This window comes from Schistocerca nitens, chromosome 9 (assembly GCF_023898315.1).
Source record: "Schistocerca nitens isolate TAMUIC-IGC-003100 chromosome 9, iqSchNite1.1, whole genome shotgun sequence".
Classification (NCBI taxonomy): Eukaryota; Metazoa; Arthropoda; class Insecta; order Orthoptera; family Acrididae; genus Schistocerca; species Schistocerca nitens.
This window is the reverse complement of record NC_064622.1, coordinates 214046150-214071290: the sequence shown is the minus strand read 5'-3', so window position 1 is coordinate 214071290 and position 25141 is coordinate 214046150. Positions and strand designations below refer to the sequence as shown.

General features: G+C 41.1%; 1 protein-coding gene across 6 annotated transcripts in view; it reads left to right on the top strand.

Moving 5' to 3' along the window:
• The window catches only part of LOC126202989 (DNA ligase 4), a 291615-nt gene that overhangs the window by 39956 nt on the left and 226518 nt on the right, over positions 1-25141 (top strand). For all 6 annotated transcript variants that reach the window (XM_049937187.1, XM_049937186.1, XM_049937183.1 and 3 more), the window contains exon 3: positions 18622-18779. In XM_049937187.1, coding sequence (XP_049793144.1) covers positions 18622-18779 — 158 coding nt within the window. The remainder of the gene's footprint in view (positions 1-18621; positions 18780-25141) is intronic.

Sequence of the window (25141 nt, the reverse complement as noted above, 5' to 3'; positions counted from 1 at the left end):
GATTGACTGATCTGGCCTTGTAACAATAACCAAAATGGCCTTGCTGTGCTGGTACTGCGAACGGCTGAAAGCAAGGGGAAACTACAGCCGTAATTTTTCCCGAGGGCATGCAGCTTTACTGTATGGTTAAATGATGATGGCGTCCTCTTGGGTAAAATATTCCGGAGGTAAAATAGTCCCCCATTCGGATCTCCGGGTGGGGACTACTCAGGAGGATGTTGTTATCAGGAGAAAGGAAACTGGTGTTCTACGGATCAGAGCATGGAATGTCAGATCCCTTAATCAGGCAGGTAGGTTAGAAAATTTAAAAAGGGAAATGGATAGGTTAAAGTTAGATATAGTGGGAATTAGTGAAGTTCGGTGGCAGGAGGAACAAGACTTCGGGTCAGGTGACTACAGGGTTATAAACACAAAATCAAATAGGGGTAATGCTGGAGTAGGTTTAATAACGAATAGGAAAATAGGAATGCAGGTAAACTACTACAAACAGCATAGTGAACGCATTATTGTGGCAAAGATAGATACGAAGCCCACGCCTACTACAGTAATACAAGTTTATATGCCAACCAGCTCTGCAGATGACGAAGAATTTGAAGAAATGTATGATGAAATAAAAGAAATTATTCAGATAGTGAAGGGTGACAAAAATTTAATAGTCATGGGTGACTGGAATTCAAAAGTAGGAAAAGCGAGAGAAGCAAATGTAGTAGGTGAATATGGATTGGGGCTAAGAAATGAAAGAGGAAGCCGCCTGGTAGAATTTTGTACAGAGCATAAGTTAATCATAGCTAACACTTGGTTCAAGAATCATAAAAGAAGGTTGTATACACGTAAGAATCCTGGAGATACTAAAAGGTATCAGATAGATTATATAATGGTAAGACAGAGATTTTGGAACCAGGTTTTAAATTGTAACACATTTCCAGGAGCAGAAGTGGACTCTGACCACAATCTATTGGTTATGATCTGTATATTAAAATTGAAGAAACTGCAAAAAGGTGGGGATTTAAGGAGATGGGACCTGGATAAACTGACTAAACCAGAGGTTGTACAGAGTTTCAGGGAGAGTATAAGGGAACAATTGACAGGAATGGGGGAAAGAAATACAATAGAAGAAGAATGGGTAGCTCTGAGGGATGAAGTAGTGAAGGCAGCAGAGGATCAAGTAGGTAAAAAGACGAGGGCTAGTAGAAATCCTTGGGTAACAGAATATATATTGAATTTAATTGACGAAAGGAGAAAATATAAAAATGCAGTAAGTGAAGCAGGCAAAAAGGAATATAAACGTCTCAAAAATGAGATCGACAGGAAGTCACAATGGCTAAGCAGGGATGGCTAGAGGACAAATGTAAGGATGTAGAGGCTTATCTCACTAGGGGTAAGATGGATACTGCCTGCAGGAAAATTAAAGAGACCTTTGGAGATAAGAGAACCACTTGCATGAACATCAAGAGCTCAGATGGAAACCCAGTTCTAAGCGAAGAAGGGAAAGCAGAAAGGTGGAAGGAGTATATAGAGGGTCTATACAAGGGCAATGTACTTGAGGACAATATTATGGAAATGGAAGAGGATGCAGATGAAGATGAAATGGGAGATACAATACTGCGTGAAGAGTTTGACAGAGCACTGAAAGACCTGAGTCGAAACAAGGCCTACTGACGGCTTTGGGAGAGCCAGTCCTGACAAAACTCTACCATCTGGTGAGCAAGATGTATGAAACAGGCGAAATACCCTCAGACTTCAAGAAGAATAAAATAATTCCAATCCCAAAGAAAGCAGGTGTTGACAGATGAGAAAATTACCAAACTATCAGTTTAATAAGTCACAGCTGCAAAATACTAAGGCGAATTCTTTACAGATGAATGGAAAAACTGATAGAAGCCGACCTCAGGGAAGATCAGTTTGTATTCCGTAGAAATGTTGGAACACGTGAGGCAATACTGACCCTACGACTTATCTTAGAAGCTAGATTAAGGAATGGCAAACCTACTTTTCTAGCATTTGTAGACTTAGAGAAAGCTTTTGACAATGTTGACTGGAATACTCTCTTTCAAATTCTGAAGGTGGCAGGGGTAAAATACAGGAGCGAAAGGCTATTTACAATTTGAACAGAAACCAGATGGCAGTTATAAGAGTTGAGGGGCATGAAAGCGAAGCAGTGGATGGGAAGGGAGTAAGACAGGGTTGTAGCCTCTCCCCGATGTTATTCAATCTGTATATTGAGCAAACAGTGAAGGAAACAAAAGAAAAATTTGGAGTAGGTATTAAAATCCATGGAGAAGAAATAAAAACTTTGAGGTTTGCCGATGACATTGTAATTCTGTCAGAGGCAGCAAAGGACTTGGAAGAGCAGTTGAACGGAATGAATAGTGTCTTGAAAGGAGGATATAAGATGAACATCAACAAAAGCAAAACGAGGATAATGGAATGTAGTCGAATTAAATCGGGTGATGCTGAGGGAATTAGATTAGGAAATGAGACACTTAAAGTAGTAAAGGAGTTTTGCTATTTGGGGAGCAAAATAGCTGATGATGGTCGAAGTAGAGAGGATATAAAATGTAGACTGGCAATGGCAAGGAAAGCATTTCTGAAGAAGAGAAATTTTTTAACATCGAGTATAGATTTAAGTGTTAGGAAGTCATTTTTGAAAGTATTTGTATGGAGTGTAGCCATGTATGGAAGTGAAACATGGACAATAAATAGTTTGGACAAGAAGAGAATAGAAGCTTTTGAAATGTGGTGCTACAGAATAATGCTGAAGATTAGATGGGTAGATCACATAACTAATGAGGAAGTATTGAATAGGATTGGGGAGAAGAGAAGTTTGTGGCACAACTTGACTAGAAGAAGGGATCGGTTGGTAGGACATGTTCTGAGGCATCAAGGGATCACCAGTTTGGTATTGGAGGGCAGCGTGGAGGGTAAAAATCGTAGATGGAGACCAAGAGATGAATACACTAAGCAGATTCAGAAGGATCTAGGTTGCAGTAGGTACTGGGAGATGAAGAAGCTTGCATGGGATAGAGTAGCATGGAGAGCTGCATCAAACCAGTCCCAGGACTGAAGACCATAACAACAACAACATTATTATTATTATTATTATTATTATATGGTCATATACATAGTATATTCCATCGTGGAATTTCCTTCAATGTGTGCTGCCTTGTGGCTTTCCTCCCTTTCTACAATACAGAGTTGTTGCTTCAGCTATTGTATGAATATGTGTATATACAAGGTGACATGTAGCCTACTGATGCAATTAGCTTTGAATATTTCGCATGCACAGTAGCTTGCTTTGGGTGGCCAAGAGGTGAAGGATAAAGGAGAGAATACTACTTCATATGCCAGTACTATGGAGGATTGGAGCATATAACATTGTGTTTGTCATTATTAAGAAATAAAGTCTGTCACGGAAGTGTGAAGATTTTCTAGATGACACTTAAATGTTGGTCGATGTGGTCAGATGCTGAAATACCAAATTGGCATGGGTGAAGGAAGTTTGAAGACAATGGTAGGGAATTTGATGTGAAGCATGGAGCTCCAAGAGCAGAGTACATACCCAAAAACTAGCAGATTGTGTTGTTTCTGATCCTGATCAATATCTAAATATGGTGTTATGACAGATTGTTAGTCAGAGAGGCAGTTTCATCTTACATTCCAGCTGAAATGGAGACTGATCCAGGGAGTATAATGTAAAAACCTCAAGGTGTTTTTGTCATACTTTGAAGAAAATTCTTCAAGAGTTGGAATAATTCTTAATAGCCACAAAATTAAATCTGTGTTTCGTCCACATGTGATACTGAGAACCTTGCCTGGCTTATGACCAAGATGATTTAAGTATTAGGAAACAGGATGTATATAAGATTCTATTTCATTTTGGAATGTCATGCAGTGGGCAGACAAATTGTGAATGATGGTAACCCTTAGGGAAATGGCAGCAAGGGGTGGGAAGGAACACTGTGTACATTCGCTGTGTATGCCTGGAGGTCTCGTTCATCATGTTGAAGAGGCTATTCTGGGGGCCATTGAGTGAACAAGGTGCAGCCAACTACAGAGTGTGGTGTACATTGGAACAAACGATGTCTGTCATCTGGGCTCTGATGTTATACTTTAATCATTCTAGTGACTATCAGAGAGGGTTGAGAATACCAGCCATGCTCACAAAGTTTCAGTGAAGCTCACAATCTGCAATGTTGTCCCCAGAATAGGTTGTGGCCTCCCGGTTGTTGGTTAAGTGGAAGACTTGACTCTGAGCATTCTGTGGCAACGTAGGCTGTGACTTCATAGACTTGCATCGTAGGGTTGAGTGTTGTAGGGTCCCCCTAAATAGGTCAGATGTGCACTACACATCAAAGGCAGCTATCCAAGTAGCTGACTGTGTGTGGGATGCCCACAAAGATTTTTTTTTTAATTTTTAATTTTTATATTTTAGATTAGGTGACTCTCCAATCAATCCAGATAAATAACTGTGTCACATACTGTGCTATGTGTAGGAATCAAAGATGTTACTCCTTACATAAGAAAAACAAACATTATCCCTGCATTATCTCTATTGTTGAGTGTAATGTTAAGGACTCCAATTTTGTTCTTGCTCTGACAAAGACGAAGGGAACTTATAATTGTGAATGTTATGTATTACAACTTGGTAGTAAGAGTAAAAGTTTTATTCAAGGATGAAATAAATGAGTGGTCATCTGTGATAAATAATTAGCAGAGACTCAAATGTAAACACTACTCTTTCTGGTCATTTTAATTACAATAGAAAGTTTCAGCTACACTATGTCAGTGTGGAGTTGGAGAGACACTTGGAGACTGACAAATGAACCTGCAAGTAAACAAGGTGACTTCAATGGACCCAAGAGCACACAAAAAGAAATCTCCCACATCTCTTTACCAACATATTACCACAAGACAGAACACAAACAAGGCGAGTTTAGTTCCAGTGGACATTTCACACCATTTGAAAATCAAAAATACATGCTAATCTCATCTATAAACCCATAAAATACAATCAAAATAACAATGTAATTGGTTTATCAGCTGGTGATTTGTTATTTACTGAACAGTACAGCAGTTGTCCACTTCTCATACTGATTTACAACACACTCACACAGTTACAAGTTTTAGGTTACTGTGGTGCATAAGGATCCCCTGCCCTCTTACCATTTACTTGGTATGATTTGAAGATGACATGGTCAGCTTGGAATTTGGACCACACTCACACTGAATTTAACTCCTGCTTCTTAATCTTCAATGTCTACAGAGTGTAAGCCACCATATGGAGTATGGTAGAGGGAACGTGTTATACCACTGGTTTCCAGTTTCCTGATTCAGTCTTGAATGATGTGTGGGAAGAACAGTTATTGGTAAGAATACATATGAGCATGAATCTCTCTGATTTTACCTTTATGGGTTTTTCACAAGATGTATGTACAAGGAACAAAATATTTTTGATTTTTCTTGGAAAGTACACTTGGAGAATTTTAACAGTAAACAGTACTATGATGTGCACTGCCCCTCTTGTAATGCCTATCACCTGAGTTGGATGAACATTTGCATGATTTTTTGCACTTACTAAATGAATCTGTGATGAAATGAGCTGCTCTCTTTTGGATCTTCTGTATTTTCTGCACCAAACCTTTCTGTTAAAAATCCCAAATAATGAGCAATAATTATCAGTTGAACAATGGTTTGCAAGCTACCTACTACCGGCAGACCACCTTTCCTCGGAATTCTTCTGATGAATCTGTCGAACACATTTAAAACTGCAGTCAGTTGTCAAAAAACTTTCATCACAATAATGGAAAGTCATCGGTGGAATCTAAGTAATGGGAGGAGATGGATGGTGGATAGGCACATAATGAAGTTGGGATTGTATTGTATTTTTATTGGTCCCCTTGTCTATATAAGTAATTTGAGCATCAGATACTGAATAAGTCAGTTTATGTACTGAATAGTGCATATGTGAAGATATATATAAACATGTTATTCATACAATCCGCATTTGTATGCATACACTCTTAAATTACAATACTGAATTAAAAATCTATACATGCAGATCACCAAAGTCTAGATCAGGGCCAGCAGCAATCACAGCAGTGCTTATCTACTGCTCATGGGTTGGCAATGTGTCAGTTTCTCATAACCAATAGGATGATTCTTTGACATAACCAGTGAGAGGCAAGAAGGGAGGCAATGTTTTTCTCACACCAAAGTTGAAACCATTGTATTGTTTGCTATTTTTTGTTGTACGAGGTGGAATCCAAAATTTTTGGGACTGGTGCTGCCATTTGGAAAGTAGGAGTAGTAGATATTTGCACCACTAGGTGGCGAGAGCTGCATATCTGATGAGTCAGTGTGCGGAGTGGCATTCAGCTGGGAGGACATGTTACGTGTCCACAGTGATTTCCGTAATACTCTGTGTTTAGTGTGTGGCGATCTTACGACAGATCTGCGAACAGAACCTTCGTCAGACCACATCTGATGGTTCAACCTTCTTGTCATGGGTTATCACCGGCGACAAGAGCTGGATTTACGGTTATGACCCAGAGACAAAGCAACAATCATCCCAGTGGAAGAGCCCGGGCTCTCCAAGACCCAAAAAAGTGAGACAGTGAAGAGCATGATCATCGTTTTCTGTGGTACCAAGGGAATTGTGCACAAAAAATTTGTCCCATCCAACAGTGAATTCCACATACTACTGTGACGTTTTGCGGTGGATCTGTGAAAACGTGTGGCGACAACTGCCCAAACTTTGGTGTCAAGGGAACTGGATGCTGCATCACGACAACATGCCCTGTCACACGTCCTTGCTCACCAGGACCTTTTTGGCAAAAAACAACATGGCGGTTGTACCCCACCCACCGTACTTGTCAGATTTGGCACCTTGCGACTTTGCTCTATTCCCAAAACTGAAACTCAAGTTGAAAGGCCGTTGATTCGACACACTAGAGAGGATTCAAGAAGCATCGCTGGTGTGATAAACACCCTCGGAGAACAGGGCTTCCAGAAAATGTTTGGCCAGTGGCAGAAAGCACTGGGACCAGTGTGTATGTGCGGCTGGGAACTACTTCGAGGGTGATGGTGGGCATTAGTCCAAAGGTAAGGTTTTCAACAGATGTCAGTGCCAGTCCCAAAAATTTTGGATAGCACCTTGTATTAGTAAGTTTCAAAAGAAATATTTTGTGATTGTGGCAGGAAGTTCTGTAAAGTGGACTGATTTAAGTGATTTAGTCCTGCATGGCAACATCTTCCATTGGTGCATGTCTCATGGATTAATTGCAGAGACACAAAAGTGTATCAAATGTGTTGGTGAAATGGCCATGGAATTGATCTGCACGAGCACACTGAGTAAGTGGTTCATTGTTTTTTAATTAAATCAGTCACACATTCAATATATTAATAAACATTGATCTGCCTACCTTGTCCCATGATTTAATTAAATACCTCTTCCCATGGTTTAATTAAACATTGATCCCTCTTCCTATGGTTTAATTAAACATTGATTCACTTACTCAGTGTGACCATGCAGACCAATTGCGTAGCAACACAGAGCAGAGAAATACTTCATTGCTTTTTCAAATATATCATGGGTTGTAATGCTGTCCTTGATTTGCAGATACTAGCACAGTTACTCAAACAAGGAGCAATTCAGTTTATAATACTTGTTTACAGCAATGTTTCACCCTTTCTTCCAAATTTATTTCTTTGAAACATGTCTGCCTGCTGCTCTCTCATTGACTGCATAACACTAACAGCTGACATGCCTTCTATTGCTCCCATCGTACCTCACAGCAAGTGCTGATAACATTCCTGAACAAAACATGTAAGTATGCCACTGGCCCTATTCGAGACTTTACTCATGCATACTCTACACTTAGGAGTCTTGTGGGTGCAGTAATTAGAGACCGACAAAGATGAGCTTATGTATACAATTATAGTAGTCTTTGTATAATACATCTTATACATTTAAATACTTATCAGTAGGGGAAAATCAGTGCTTCTGAAACTTATGTTTTCACTATTTTAGAAGAGAGCTGTAATTTGTGATTCTGTACAGTATATGGCTTGTATTGAGGGAGAACAAGATAAAACATCCATCTAACTTTCTGATTAGGGGGATCTTATTCACCATCTCTAACAATCTTGCTGTTGATGGAAGGGAGTAAAATATGCACTTATAAAAATATCTGATTACTTCCTTTCAGAACAGAAGGTAATAACAGACAATGAAGACATTTTCAAATGCAAACTGAAGTCATATTTGCTTATAATTCCAGTTAAATAAGTGAACTTTTGAGCAGAGCCCGTTAGGCCCGAAACTGTTTGCTATTCATGTTCTCCCCAATGTTACAATGGAGGTATCATTAGAAATTCTCATTCTGCATGTCACCGTCTAGTGTAGAAAATGCAGGGCTTCAGGTAATAATGAGTTGAAATCCAGAATATGTATTGTTGAAGTCTTCCATGTGATACATGTCATACCTCCTTCATAATGCAGTCCCAGAAGGATGATGCTGGGAATCTAATATTGGTATTCTTACACTTCAGGCTTCTGTGTTAAGATAGTGTTCTGTTGCTGCAGATTTATCTAGTATGTTCTGGCATGTATGAGGACGATATTCATCACTTCAGTCTTTCTACCACTGTGAAGTGCATGGCAGAGGGTATGTCTCACTTTTTCCCATTTCATTCACAAATGGAGGACAAAAAAATGATTGTTTAAGTGCGTCTATGCGGTCTGCAATTAATCTAATCTTGCCCTCCCTTTGGGAGTGATAGGTAGGGGGTGTAGAATATCCCTATAAAGTCAGTTCCTGAAATTTTGTTAGCAGACTTTCTCGAGATAGTTTCCATCTGTCTTCAAGAGTCTGCTGGTTCACTCCTTTCAGCATCTGTGTGACACTCTCCTGTGAGTCAAACAAACCTACAACCAGCCATGCTGCCCTTCTCTGTATACATTCAATATCCTCTGCCAGTCCTGTTTGGTATGGGTTGTACGAGTGATTTACAAGCAATTTCCTTTGTAAGCTAATTGCATTTTCCTAGTACCCTACTAATAAACTGAAGTCTGCTACTTGCTTCACACTTGACTGAGCCTATGTGATCATTTCACTTCATGAACCTATGAAGTGAAGTGTTACACCAAAGTATTTGTATAAGTTTAGAGACGTCAGCTGTGACTCAGTAATATTATATTCATATGATACTATATGTTTTTTGTTTTGTGACACACACAGTTTTACATATATGAATATTTAAAGCAAGCTGCCAACCATTGCACCATTTTGAAATCTTATCAAGGGCTGACTGAATATTTGTACAGTTTCATTCATACTGCATTTCATCATAGATAACTGCATCACTTGCGAAAAGTCTGAGGTTACTATTAATATTGTCCACAATATCATTAATATACAACAGCAAGACACCCAACACACTTCCCTGTGGTACGCCCAAAGTTACTTTTAAACCTGACGATGACTCTCCATACGAGGTAACATGCTGCTCCTCCATGCCAAGAAATATCACAGTCCAGTCGTATCTATTGTCTGATACCCCTTATGACCACAGTTCTGATAATAAACATAGCTGTGGTACTGAGTCAAATGTTTTTTGGAAATTGAGGAATCCTGCATCTGCCCAACTGTCTTAATCCATGGCATTCAGAATGTCATGTGAGAAGAATGCAATCTGGATTTCACATGATCCATGTTTTCAAAATCCATGCTGGTTGGCATGGAGGAGGTTGTTCTGTTCGAGATACCTCATTATGTTTGAAGTCAGAGTATGTTCTAAGATTCTATAACAAATGGATGTCAGGGATGCTGATAGTATTTTTGTGGACCATTTCTGCTACACTTTTTGTAGGCAGGTGTGACCTGTGCTTTCTTGCAACTACTGGACACAATTTTTTGTTTGAGGGAACTACAATTGATATAGTTAACAGAGAGGCTAACTCAGCTGTGAATTGGATATAGACTCTTATAGGGATTCCATCAGACCCTGGGGATTTGTTAAATTTTAATGATTTCAGCTGTTTCTTGATGCCACTGACACTAACATCTATTTTACTGATATTTTCAATGGTATGAGGATTAAGTTGGGATATTGTTCTTGGGTTTTACTTTGTAAAGAAACATTGGAAAACAGTTCAGCATATATATATATATATATATATATATATATATATATATATATATATATAAAAAGAAAGATGATGAGACTTACCAAACAAAAGCGCTGGCAGGTCGATAGACACACAAACAAACACAAATATACACACAAAATTCAAGCTTTCGCAACAAACTGTTGCCTCATCAGGAAAGAGGGGAAGGAGAGGGAAAGACGAAAGGATGTGGGTTTTAAGGGAGAGGATAAGGAGTCATTCCAATCCCGGGAGCGGAAAGACTTACCTTAGGGGGAAAAAAGGACAGGTATACACTCGCACACACACACATATCCATCCACACATACAGACGCAAGCATATATATATATATATATATATATATATATATATATATATATATATATATATATATATATATATATATAAAAAGAAAGATGATGAGACTTACCAAACAAAAGCGCTGGCAGGTCGATAGACACACAAACAAACACAAATATACACACAAAATTCAAGCTTTCGCAACAGCTTGCGTCTGTATGTGTGGATGGATATGTGTGTGTGTGCGAGTGTATACCTGTCCTTTTTTCCCCCTAAGGTAAGTCTTTCCGCTCCCGGGATTGGAATGACTCCTTATCCTCTCCCTTAAAACCCACATCCTTTCGTCTTTCCCTCTCCTTCCCCTCTTTCCTGATGAGGCAACAGTTTGTTGCGAAAGCTTGAATTTTGTGTGTATATTTGTGTTTGTTTGTGTGTCTATCGACCTGCCAGCGCTTTTGTTTGGTAAGTCTCATCATCTTTCTTTTTAGATATATTTTTCCACGTGGAATGTTTCCCTCTGTTATATATATATATATATATATATATATATATATATATATATATATATATATGTGTGTGTGTGTGTGTGTGTGTGGTGTCTTTTTTTAAGTTGTGTCTATCTACCAGCGCTTTCCCGTTTGGTAAGTCATGGAATCTTTGTTTTTAATATATTTTTCCCATGTGAAATGTTTCTTTCTATTATATATATATATATTAAAAACAAAGATTCCATGACTTACCAAATGGGAAAGCGCTGGTAGATAGGCACAATAAAAAAAAAAACATACAAACACACACACAAAATTTCAAGCTTTTGCAACCAACGGTTGCTTCGTCAGGAAAGAGGGAAGGAGAGGGAAAGATGGAAGGATGTGGGTTTTAAGGGAGAGGGTAAGGAGTCATTCCAATCCCGGGAGTGGAAAGACTTATCTTGGGGGAAAAAAGGACAGGTATACACTCTCTCGCGCGCGCCCGCACACACACACACACACGCGCGCACACACACACACACACACACACACACACACACACACACACACACACACACACATCCATCCACAGACAGCTTTGTTTGTTACATGCTGTCTTTATATATGAATCTAATCATCAAAATGTACATGATTATCAGAAGATGAGTTCTTCCTAAAAGGTGTCAAATAAAATCATTGGTTTATCAGCTGGTGGCTTCTTATTTAGTGACCAATGCAGCAGCTGTGCAGTACTCTTATTGATGGTAACATATGTTCTTCTGTACAAAAATCGCTTTTTACCTCCAGAAGTCTGATTGCTGAACATTTCAAGTGAGAGTTTGATCATTATCTTAATTTCTTAGAAAAATGCTTGTACATTATTCCCAATCTGCAACATTTTTACTTCCCATGCTGGTTGTGTTTGAAGTTTAAATGGTTGCCCTGCTGAAACTGTTTTTCCCTGTAGTGCTAATACTGAATCTTTATAGGGCATGCATACTTAGATATAGAACATAATACTGTTTTTTAATCACAGCAGTCTTTAAGCTTTCTGTAAAATGTTACAACATTTACCAAACTTCCTGTTCAGTAGTTATAGACATATTTCCCTCCTACCATTTCAAACCATCATGTAGCCACAATGTTATAATACTCCTTGCTGAAGTTTCCTATATATGATGAAATGTGCACAATAACTGATGTTTTATTGTTATTCAGAAACTTATTATTCAACTTTCATGCAGGACACTTTTAGTTATAGAATGCCAAATCATTGTATACAGCAAGAACAACTGGTAACTGGTTTTCATCCTATCCAACTAAAATACTGCATACTATCACTTTAAGAAATCTGGACTATGTACACAATAAAACAGCAACTTCAGAATTGGAAATGATCACTACGGATGTACCTCAAATAGAATGTACATTGAATCTGAACTAGAGTGACTGATCAATCAGTGGCTGGGGGAAAGGTGTATAAAAGTATTAATTTTATGGATAGGGGCATTTCAGAGGACACAAAGAACAATTTCTTACTAAATAAAACAAAACTACTGAAAAACTATGTTTATTAATTACTGCAGTAATGCAACCACTTTATAACAGGTTCCCACTGCCTACCATATTTGTAACTGAGAGAGTATAGTTTGTAACAATATTATGAAAAAGAAAGTTGCTACTCACCATATAGTGGAGATACTGAGTCACTGATAGGCACAACAAACAGACTCACACAATTAAAGCTTTCAGCAGTTAAGGCTTTCGTCAACAATAGACAACACACACACACACACACACACACACACACACACACCTGCAGTCTCAGGCAACTGAAACAACACTGTGAGCAACAGCACCAGTGCGTGATGGGAGTGGCAACTGGGTGGGGGTAAGGGGGAGGCTGCGGCAGGGTTACATTCCATCCTGAATTTTCCATTGGTTGAGAGTGTAGTTTGTATGAGATTTATACATATCATTCTGCTCTCAGACAGATAACATTTAGTTGCATGCAAATATTTTCCATTTTTAAGCTGTAGTATGTTTTAACATGGATTAGTAACACAAGAAAAAATAAAGAAAATTGGAGGTAGAACACTACTGGAAGCTTGTAGAAGCCAGAGGCACCTGCCATTTTTAGTTGCAAGGAGAATAATGATGAACTGTATCTACAAGATGGGAGGGGTGAGACTGATGAGTGGACATCCAGTAGGAGTGTTCTAAAGTAGAACAATACATTGCCTGGTTTATTGCATGTATCCTAGGAGTTTGAATATTTGCAAACCAGGACCACTGCACTGCATAGAGATACCTGTGTTTGCCGAGGCTTAGTAGTTGGCTGTTATATGGAAACCTTCCATTTAATTATGGAGGTGTGAACTAAGTGTCAACCAATGTCCGATGGTGGTACCACTAAACATCAGGCCGACAGCACGGCTTTGACACATTCACCGAGGGAATCCTCAACCACAGTCCATTGCAACGCTCACCAGAGTGCAAGCAACTTGAGTCGGACATCTAAAACAAACAGGTGACACAGACAAGACAAGGCAAGGCTGATGTTGGTGAGAGAGGAGGAGGAGAGTTCAGAGCATGGGGCTAGACAGCTTTTCGATGAGAGTGAGAAAGAAGCAGGGGAAGTGGAAAAGGATAATGACCAGGAAGTAATAGTCAATGTACTGACTACAAATTCATTTTATGACCTGGAAAATGAAGATGTGGAAAGAGAAGGAGTTGTGCAGCTAGTAAAGCATAAGGATAATTGTTTAACTGACCCGAGTCTTTGGCAACTGTTTCCGTACTGCAAGCAGCAGCACCAGTACATGATGGGAGTGGCGACTGGGTGGGGGTAACGAGAATGCTGGGGCAGGGAGGGGAAGAATAGTAGGTTAGGGGTGGCGTACAGTGCAATGCTGCTGGGATAATGCAAAGGGATGAGGTGGAGAGAGGGTGGGTAGCTATGTGGAGTCCTCCCCACCTCTCCTCTCTTTCCATCTAACCTCCTGACTGCACATAGCTTCCCTTCTTCTCTCCACCTCATCCCTGCTTGCTCCCCAGTGGCACTGCACTGTCTGCCACCCCTACCCAACTATCCCTCCTCCTCCCCACCCCTGTCTCCTCCTTAACCCCACCAACTCACCACTCCCATCATGCACTGGTGCTGCTGCTTGCAGTGCAGTTTCAGTTGCCTTAGGCTCCAGTCATGTGTATGCAAGTTGTGTGTGTGCGTGTGCGTGTGTGCGTGTGTGTGTCTGCGCGAGCGGGCACGTGTGCGCCTTTCTTTTACTTTTGACAAAGGCCTTACTGGCCGAAAGCTTTATTTGTAACAGTCTTTTTGTTGTGCCTATCTGCAACTCAGCATCTCCACTACATGGTGAATGAATGAATGAATGAATGAAATTTTATTGTCGTTTAGCTATTACAGCAATTGACAAAGTCAAGTTACACATATACAAGTTATACAGCATATATACATGGGTTAAAGATCAATATGTGACATAAGTTTTACATAAAATACAATATTTGAAATGAAATAATATGAAAACATTGCATCATAACTGATTCAGTTAAAGAAATTATGCTACACTCTCCAAATCGGTACCACTATGATATTTTACAGTCGTAAAATTCCTGAAGTGAGTAGTATGGGTTTGCAGCTAACCAACTGAACAATTTGTCTTTAAATACATCAAATGGAGCTTCTACCCATTCTAGTGGCAAATTATTAAACATCTTCATACCCACCACTTCGTAGCTGTTCAATGACTTGGATAATCTGTAGTAAGGTATGTCAAGATTGCTACTATTCCTGGTTCCATGAAAGTGTACATCTCTTCTACGCTGGTATTCTGATAAGTTGCTCTTTATATGCAGTAGGGCAGTGTAAATATACATGTTTATCACAGTTAATATTTTTAAGTTGATAAACAGTGGTTTGCAATGGGCCAGTTTATCACTGTTTGTGATAATTCGAATTACTTTCTTCTGAAGTACCAGAATGTCCTGAAGGTGTGAGCTATTGCCCCATATTAAAAGCCCATAAGATATAATACTTTGAAAAAAAGCAAAGTAGGCTGATCTTACATAGGCCGCAGGTACATGGTTTATTAAATTCTTTAACAAATACACCACTCTAGACAGCCTTGCACTAATGTATTTAATATGTGGCTCCCAAGTCAGTTTAGTATCTATAACAATACCTAAGAACTTAACACTATTCTTGAAGTCTTCTGCTGGCGGATCTCTCAAACTAAATACAATCTTTTGAGTTTTACTTTCAGTAAGCAGGAACCCATTAGCTCGGAACCAGACTGATGCCTGTGATATTGTGTCATTTGCCACAGTTTGGAGCATATCAATGTCTGAGCTGATATTGAAAAAAGTGGTATCATCTGCATAGAGAATGGAGTGAGTATTTATGTAGGATGGTAGATCATTTGTCATTAGGATAAATAGCAGAGGTCCTAATACTGAGCCTTGTGGCACACCGCACTTAACTTCAGCTAGCTGGGATCTCTGTTTACCAATACAAACAATTTGTCTACGGTTGCTGAGGAAAGATTCAAAAATGTTGTCGACTTCACTGTTTGTGATTCCGTAATAAACTAGTTTGTTGAGGAGTGAAATATGCTCCACAGAATCGAAGGCTTTGCTCAGATCACAAAATGTAGCCTGAGCAAAATTTTTTCTTTCATAAGCATTAAGCACTTTTTTAATCAGGGAGTCAATGGCATGGACTGTGGATTTGCCCTCCCTAAAGCCAAATTGTACCGGAGTAATAATGTTATTACATGTCAGATAATCACACAACTGGGAGTAGATGATGGATTCCAAAACTTTAGATAAAATAGGTTTTCAGGGATATTGGGCGATAGCTAGATGGGCAATTTTTGTCTCCTTTCTTGTAAATGGGCACTACCCTGGATAATTTTAATACTTCTGGGAATACTCCTTCAATTAGACATCTATTTATACATTTAGTAAGAGGATATACTATGTAGCCAATTATCTTTTTTAACATATTACAAGAAATACCATATATATCTTCACTATCAGAGGGTCTAAAGTTATTTACAAGAGTTAAAACAACATCTGGTGTGACCTCTGTTAAAAGGAATTTATCGTTCAGGGTGTAGTCTACATTATGGTATTTAATGAGATCAACAACAGTCTCTTGTGGCCTTACATAGAAACTTTTGTAATGAATAAATCTGATTCCAAAAATATCACGAAAGTCCCATAAATGAAAGTATCATAGTAAGTATGAAATGATGCCAGTAACATAAATTGAACCACCATTGCATATAAAAAGATAAAGGATGTGCTCAGTATCAGTCCTTGTGGTCAAGGATATACTTCCAGTATCAGTTCAAAGCAAGCCAGAACATGAAATGAATAGTTACTAGCAGCAAGCACATCCAGAGCAGCGTGTCATGAAGACTTCAAACTATATCTCTTGTTCAGGTGGCCACTGTTTGAAGGAAATCGAGAAGCTACCTTAAGAACTTGGTTTCCTGTTTTTAATTTTATATCAGCAACCTTGTCCATGACCAAATCTGGTATCTTCATGTCTGGTGACAAATCTTCCAAATCCTCCAGTTTACCAATATTGCTACCCCACTGCCATGGCTGTAACGACCAAGAATACCAGTCCTGTGGGCAGAGTAATTGCACATCTTTAAACAACTGGTCAGTAATACATGCTTCTCCATATTGCAGACAACACCTATACCAAGCTGGTCTAGAAAGGATTGTACGAGGGTAATCCCAAAAGTAAGGTCTCCTATTTTTTTATAAGTACATAGAACTGTTTATTTCTACAGTGGTTTACATCAGTTTACAGCTTGAACATTTAGCTGTTTTCGACATAATCACCATTTCTGTTGAAGCATTTTTCACCATTTCTATCGATGCATTTTCATAGACACTGTGGTAGTTTTTGTATGCCCATGTCATACCAGCTCGCTGCCATGCTGTTCAGAAGTTATGAACCTCTTTTTTCACCTTGTCATCAGAGCTGAATCGCTTTCCAGCCAAATGTTCTTTTAACCTAGCGAACAGGTGATAGTCACTGGGCACCAAGTCAGGATTATAGGGTGAGTGGGTGATAATGAGTCTCACAGTACCTGTCAGTGTTAATTGTGGTCCCAGCGGTTTAGCTCCGATGACGAGGTGAAAGAAGAGGTTCATAACTTTCTGAACAACATGGCAGCAAGCTGGTATGACATGGCCATACAAAAACTGCCACAGTGTCTGCAAAAATGCATCAACAGAAATGCTGATTATGTCAAAAAATAGCTAAATGTTCAAGCTGTAAACTGATGTAAATCATTGTAAAAATAAACAGGTCGATGTACTTATAAAAAAATAGGAGACCTTACTTTTGGGATTACCCTTGTAGTTGGGTCATTTTATCATGAATTACACTGCTCCATTTGAGGATCTGCAGGATCAGTAAGTTCCAGATATCTATGGGCCATTGCCAAATAATGATATGGTGGCCTCTGCAATTATCATTTTTTGGAAATTTATTTGGTTTGGTACAGACCACTTTAATGGTTTCTTTAAACTTCCTAATTATGTTGCTGAGGTTGAGGCCAACAAATAATGCCCTAACCTCCTTAAACTTGCTCATCGGGCTTGGAGTCTTCTGTGGTGGTGTTGCTGTGTGTTGTGGAGCGACACTGGCTCCACTGCTGCTGGTGGCTGTCACTTTAGTTGGTGGGAGTACTGTGGGAGTACCGGTGGTGGAGGCGAGTCTGTCACTGTTGCTGGAGAGAGCACAGTGTCAGAAGAGTGGAGGGGAGAGGTCCACAGGTTCTACTGAGGAAACTGGCTGGAATGCAATTGAAAATTCCCATGCTGGCAAGTTTTTTTGGCCAAACTCAACAGCAGCTGTGGAGATGGCTTTCTGTTGCCTTTGGTTAAGCACCAAGTTTTGGTTTGCCTCACAACCTCAGAAATTTAGTGGGTGCTTGCCATTGCAATCTGCACAACTGCGGTCAGCTTTCCTGTCCTTCATGCACAATCTAATAATCTAGTTAAATATAGGCCAGCACACTTCACACATCTTCATTTTATGCTAATCTTTTGGCTGGTGTGGTTAAACCTGGATCTTCTCACTTATTATACTCTTTTGTCCCTACCCGGAAGCAAAGCATAGATAGGACTTCAAAAACTCTCTGAGTCGTGTTGTTATTTACAGTCACCAGTGGAAAGTTAATGTCTTTCTTGCAACCATTTTCCCCTTCCCCTTGAGGAACTGATTTTGTGACCCTATGTACAGCTGTCACCCCAAACCCCTCAGTAGTTAGTGCATTCTTTATTTTGATGGGTACAGCATCAAGTGGTATGTCCTTGATGACCAATCATAAAGCCTGCTTAGGTTCCATAGTTTACGAGTGGGACTTGATCTCACACTTTTTTAAATCACCCTTGATTTTGTAGTAGCCTTCTACCAATACTGCCTGCCCTTTCATTGTCTTAGAGTGTCAACTTTCCTTTCCATAATATTGTTACATTCCATCCTGGATTTTTGTATGTAATATTCAGTTATTTTTCTTTTAATTTCATAATAAATTTCTTACCCTATTTGTTGTTTCTAAATTTTTGTGTTTTGTTCTTAATGTTTTATGTCACTAACACATTGATTGAAATTTGTCTTTTAAATAACTCCAGTCACTCTTGTCTTTCATTGTTCTCAGGAAATCAGCTTCTATCCAGTGCTAAGGTTGTTGGTACCAAAGTTTGACAGAGAAAGATCAGCATACGGTGTTAAAGAACATGCTCTGGCTAAGATTTATATACGCATACTTTGTCTCCCTAAAGATGGGATGGATGCATTAAAACTGCTGAATTTTAGGTATGCATTAACCAGAGACCACATTTTTCATTACTCCATGCACGAGTGATGTTCAGTAAGTAATGCAACACATTGTTTCCTGAAAGTAGGTTGGTTTTACTCAGGTTTCTAATACATCATATTATTACCCACTCTTTTGGCTACAAAATCCTATTTTTCAACATAATCTCCGTTCAATGCAATGGCCTTACAGTGCCTCACTGGGAGAGTCTGTTTGCCTGCGTGGTACCTTTCTACTCGTCGACATCAGAGCCATTGCCTTGCTACATCGGCAATCTCCCCATCATCCACATACTGCATCCCTCATTGGGCCAAGCAGGTGGAAGTTGGAAGGTGCGAGATCCTCGCTGGAGGGTGGATGAGGAAGAACAATCCAATGAAGTTTTATGAGCACCTCTCAGATGCACAAACTTGTGTGAGGCCTTGTGTCATGATGGAGAAGTTCGTTTGCATTTTTATGGCAATGAACGCACTGAAGTCATTTCTTCAATTTCCTGAATGTAGCACAATACACTTCAGAGTTTATTGTTGCACAATGAGGGAGGACACCAAACAGAAGAACCCCTTCAGACTCGCAGAAGACCATCACCATGACTTTACTGTCTGAGAGTGTGGTTTTGAACTTTTTCTGCAGAGAAGAGATGGTGTGGCAACACTTCATGGATTGCAATTTTTGTTATAACTTCAAGTTGGACAAATATATTTCAAGGAAGACGCAATACATGAAAGTCACAGATCAAGTAAACAGAGTAAGACATGTGTACACTTTAACAGTCAAATCATAACTGAGTCCAAGTCTAGCGGCCGCTGGCTGGCTGGCCGCTTAGGTGGCACTGCTGCTGCATGGCTGGCAGACAGCGCCGCATGTAGAGGACATGCGTAACTGCACGGCGCACTTTGAAAGATTGTCGAGTCACAACACTTTTCCCCCCTTTGAATTTTTTTGCACAGGTCTTGATGGAGATGTCCTGTAGATTGCTAATGTCCATAGGTGTTGTTTGACTGGCCATAAAGTCTCGAGGAGGAGGCTTCCCGTACTGACGGAAGTGTCCCCGATGATAACGGGTCGAGATAATAGGAGACGTGAGGGTCGAATCTGCTGGGGCCCCGTGCACCAATCTGCCCATTGCGGCAAGTCCGGTTGTTATAACAGGAGACATGGGCGATGTGTCCGCGTCTGTAGGAGAAGGAGGCAAGTAGAGTTGCTCCGACAGATAATGGTCATCTGGTTCCTGCATGGGCATGTCTCCTGGTGGCGTTAGTGCTTGTGCTGGCACCGATATGATGGTAAGAGGACTGCGTTGTGAGTAATGAAAGATCCAGTATCCCAAGTGTCAGGTAGAGCTGAAGGTGGTGTAGCAGCATCCAGAACAGGCGTTGCCAGCACACGAGGCCAAAGCTGGTCTGAATGACGCACTGCAACACCTGTGTCCATCTGGATTTCATACAGACGGTGGCCACGGTGTGTAAGATGTGGCCAGGACTCCATTTTGGCCGCCTGCCATATCCCCGTACCCATACAAGGTCGTTGGCGGTGAACCGGCCAAGCGAAGGCACCCGCGGCTGTGAGGTGGAAGGCCGCAGAAGATGAAGTAGCTTGCGGGGCTGTCGGCCATGTAAGAGCTCAGCTGGGCTGTGGTCACCCATGAGGGTGAAACGGTAAGAAGCCAGAAATTGGAGAAGCGCATCATCAGCAGAAGAAGAAGGCAGGAGTTTCCTCATCTGAGCCTTAAACACGCGGACCAGTCGTTCAGCCTCACTGTTTGACTGGGGATGGAACAGGGCCGTGACATGCATGACGCTGTGACGGGCACAAAAATTGCAGACCATTATCAGTAACAAGAGTAGAGGGAAGGCCTTCCAAAGAGAAAATGTGAGCTAGAGCATTAGTGGTTGCCACGGTGGTAGGCAACGTGCAATGGACAATGAAAGGAAAGTTATAGTAAGCGTCAATAAGGAGAATCGAATAAGTACCTAAAAAAGGTCCCACAAAGTCAGCATGAATACGCTCCCAGGGCTTCTCAGGCGAAGGCTATGGTGACAAAGATGACTTCGGGGCGGCGGCCTGTGACGCACAAGGGCCGCATGCAGCGACCATGTGTGCGATTTCAGAGTCGATACCGGGCCAGTACACATGACAGCGCACCAGAGATTTTGTGCAAGAGACAGCCCAGTGCCCTTGGTGAAGGAGGCGCAAGACCGAAGCATGCAAAGACGCAGGCACCACAACAGGCGGCAAAGCATTTTCAGTGGAAAGGAGGATAACACCATCCCTAGCCGTGAGGCGGTAACGCAAAGCGTAGTAGTTCCGCAACGGATCAGAAGTCTTAGTGGACAGATGATCTGACCAACCCTTCTGAATACAGCGTAAAACCCGGGAGAGTGTAGGGTCAGAACCCGTAGCAGCCGCCAGCCGGCTCCCGGTGATGGGGAACCTGTCCACAACCTGCTGCTCGGCAACATCCAGGTGGAAACACAAAAGTTCATCCCTATTGAATGCCAGATCAGGACCCATGGGAAGACAAGACAGTGCATCAGCATTCGCATGTTGAGCCGTCGGCCAGAAATGAATCTCATAATTGAAACGAGACAAGTAAAGAGCCCAACGCTGGAGGCAGTGTGCAGCCTTGTCGGGAAGTGACGTTGATGGATGAAACAAGGGAACAAGTGGTTTGTGATCTGTAACAAGATGAAATTTGGATCCATAGAGAAAAACACCAAACGCATGAAGAGCATAAAAATGGCCAAAGTTTCTTTTTAAATTTGAGAATACTTTTGTTGGGCATCCGTGAGCGTTTTGGAGGCATAAGCAATGGGTTGTTCAGAACTGTCAGAAAAATGGTGCGCAAGGACTGCACTGACCCCGTATTGAGAGGCGTCCGTGGCAAGAACAAGATGTTGGCCAGGTCGATAAGTAGCCAGGCACGGGGCCTGTTTCAGCATAGTCTTCAATTTCTGGAAAGCCGCATCGCATGACGCGGACCAGTGAAAAGGCACGTTTTTATGCAACAGGCGATGCAACGGCTGAGCCACCGAAGCAGCACACCGTAAAAACTTGTGATAGTATGCTATTTTTCTCAAGAAGGCCTTCAGTTCCTTAACAGATGTAGGGCGAGGAAGGGCATCGATCGCAGCGACAGTTTGCTGAAGTGGACGAATACCATCCCGAGAGAGTTGTAACCCCAAGTACGTGATAGATACCTGAAAAAATTTTGATTTCTGAAGATTAGACTTAAGACCGGCAGTCTGTAAGACATGAAAAAGTGCGGAGATTTTGAAGATGTTTGTCAGTGGTGGAGCCAGTGACAACAATGTCGTCCTGGTAATTTATACACCCAGGGACAGTGAGCAATAATTGTTCCAAGAATCACTGAAAGAGAGCAGGGGCGCTGGCAACCCCGAATGGCAATCGTTGGTACTGATAGAGGCCGAAAGGCATGTTAAGGACCAGAAACTGCCGGAAAGCAGCATCGAGAGGAAGTTGATGATAAGCTTCTGACAGGTCAAGTTTAGAAAAATACTGGCCTCCAGCAAGTTTAGTGAACAATTCTTCAGGTCGAGGCATAGGGTAAGTGTCGATAAGGCACTGAGAATTTACAGTGGCTTTGAAATCGACACAGATACGAATATCACCATTTGGCTTAGCAACGACAACAGGAGAGGACCACTCACTGGAAGTGACAGGAAGCAAGACCCCTGAAGCAGTGAGACGATCCAGCTCCCATTTGACCTGATCACAAAGGGCCACAGGAATGGGCCGAGCCTGAAAAGACTTAGGCCGAGCAGTGGGTTTGAGCGTGATATGAGCTTCAAAGTCGTTTGCACGGCCTAACCCAGGATAAAAAAGGGAAGAAAATGTCATCGACAAGGAATCCAATTGAGCATAAGGAATAGCATCATATTGACAGTCATCTATGGAGAACCCAAAAACGCGAAAGGCATTGAAACCAAAAAGATTCTCCGCGCTACTATGGTCGACCACAAATATGGGAACAGTGCGAATGACAGATTTGTAAGATACCTCAGCATCAAATTGTCCCAAGAAAGAAATCTTCTGTTTATTGTAAGTCCGTAATTGCCTAGTGTCAGGTGACAGGATTGGAGAACCCAACTGAAGATACGTCTGAGAATTGATGATAGTGGCAGCAAAACCAGTATCCACCTGCATGCGAACATCTCGACCAAGTATTTGGACAGTGAGGAATAACTTCTCTGAAAGGGAAGAAGTACAATTGACAGACAACACAGAATCAGAATCAGCGTCATGTTCATGAACTTCATGCATGCGGTCGGATTCGCATACGGATGACAAATGACCCTTTTTTTTTTTTTTTTTTTTGCATTTGTGATACACGGCCCAACGTTGTGGACAATCTTCTTGTGAATGTTTCGTAAAACACCGCAGACATGAAGGAAGTTGCCATGGGTTTTGCTGCAGTTTCTTAGAGGTTTGTTTACAGTTAGGCCGAGGCTGCGCTTGGGAGCATACCGCGGCCATGTCGGCTGGTGGGGACACGCCACACGCTTCGTCAACATCGCACAGTGGTTGTATTTACCATTGCCCCATGCCTCTATTTGCTCTCCAGCAAAGTGAGAAATTTCAAAAGACTGAGCAATGGATAGGACTTCATCTAGAGTTGGATTTGCCAACTGAAGGGCACATTGCCTAACTTCTTTGTCGGGTGCCGATCGGATAATAGCATCCCGTACCATGGAATCGCTGTAAGATTCTTTGTGAACTTCAGTAACAAATTGACACTTTCTACTGAGGACGTGAAGTTCAGCAGCCCAAGCGCGATAGGATTGATTCGGTTGTTTTTGACAACGGTAAAAGGCAACACGAGAGGCTACCACATGTGTTTGCTTTTGAAAATAGATGGACAGAAGTAAGCACATTTCAGCAAAGGACAAAGTCGCAGGATCTTTCAAAGGAGCCAATTGCAACAACAACCGATACATTTGAGGTGAAATCCATGAAAGGAACAGAGACTTACATGTTTGTTCATCCGTGATGTGAAATGCCAAGAAGTACTGTTGAAGACGTTTTTCGTAATGAGACCAGTCTTCCGCCGTCTCGTCGTAAGGAGGAAAAGTAGGTAGAGACAATGACGAGAGACGCCCCGCATTCGATGCCTCAACAAAATCACAAATCGCATTTGTGAGAAGCGTTTGCTGTTCTATGAGACCTTGCAATAGTTGCTCTAAAGTAGCCATGGAAACATGTGGGTCAACGATGGAAAAGAAAAATCACTACCTCATCGCCAATTGTTATAGCTTCAAGTTGGACAAATATATTTCAAGGAAGACGCAATACATGAAAGTCACAGATCAAGTAAACAGAGTAAGACGTGTGTACACTTTAACAGTCAAATCATAACTGAGTCCAAGTCTAGCGGCTGCTGGCTGGCTGGCCACTTAGGTGGCGCTGCTGCTGCATGGCTGGCAGACAGTGCCGTATGTAGAGGACACGCGTAACTGCGCGGCGGCACTTTGAAAGATTGGTGAGTCGCAACAATTTTGTTTCAGGTTTGAAGTGATGAAACCATGACATGGCACAAAAAATTGTTATGATCAGCCTCATAATGTGTAAGGAATTCTGCACAAATGGTCCTTTATTGCTCTTTACGGTATCCTGTTAGGTGCTGAGGAACCCAGCGGGCAAGCACCTGGTGGGTGAGTGTGTCAGCACTACCAGAAGACATGTCCATTTGAGCAGCGAGGTACTTGATATTGATTCATCAATCACCTTGATGGAAAATGTCCATATGTTTCAACATTGCAAGACTCTCAGCTGTGTGCGGATGGCTGGCAAGCGGGAGATCTCACAGTTTTGTATGACCTTGTTGAGGTGATGACAGATCCCCCCTCCCCAGCAAGTCACAATGCTTTTGTTCAACACCAGGTCTCCGTAGGCATTCTGCAAGTGCCACAATTCTTTGGTTTCCTGCAAAAAGAAATTCAAAGACAGCTCTCTGCCTCCATTACAGGCCCCTTTTTTAAGGCAGTGTATAATGTCGCTACCTATCAAGCTTCACGAAACTAAAGGGGCTGAAGCAGGAATATTCTACAATGTCCCAAACAAATTCCGCATTTTTTTTCTGACTGCAACTGGCTGAGAAAGCAAATGTGATGCATTACTTACTGAACGTCTCTGATAACTTATTAATTTTTTTTTTGTGACTATGAATTTTTTTCATGCAACTACAAATCTGAATGTCATGCCCTGTACTTGGATATTAACTGCTGTGTACAATAGAACGTTTTTATTTCAGACTGACTGAGGCAAGACAGAGTTCAAATTATTTAAATTCCAAATTATAGAAATGTTTTATAAGATACTTACCTGAAACTATAATTAGGAT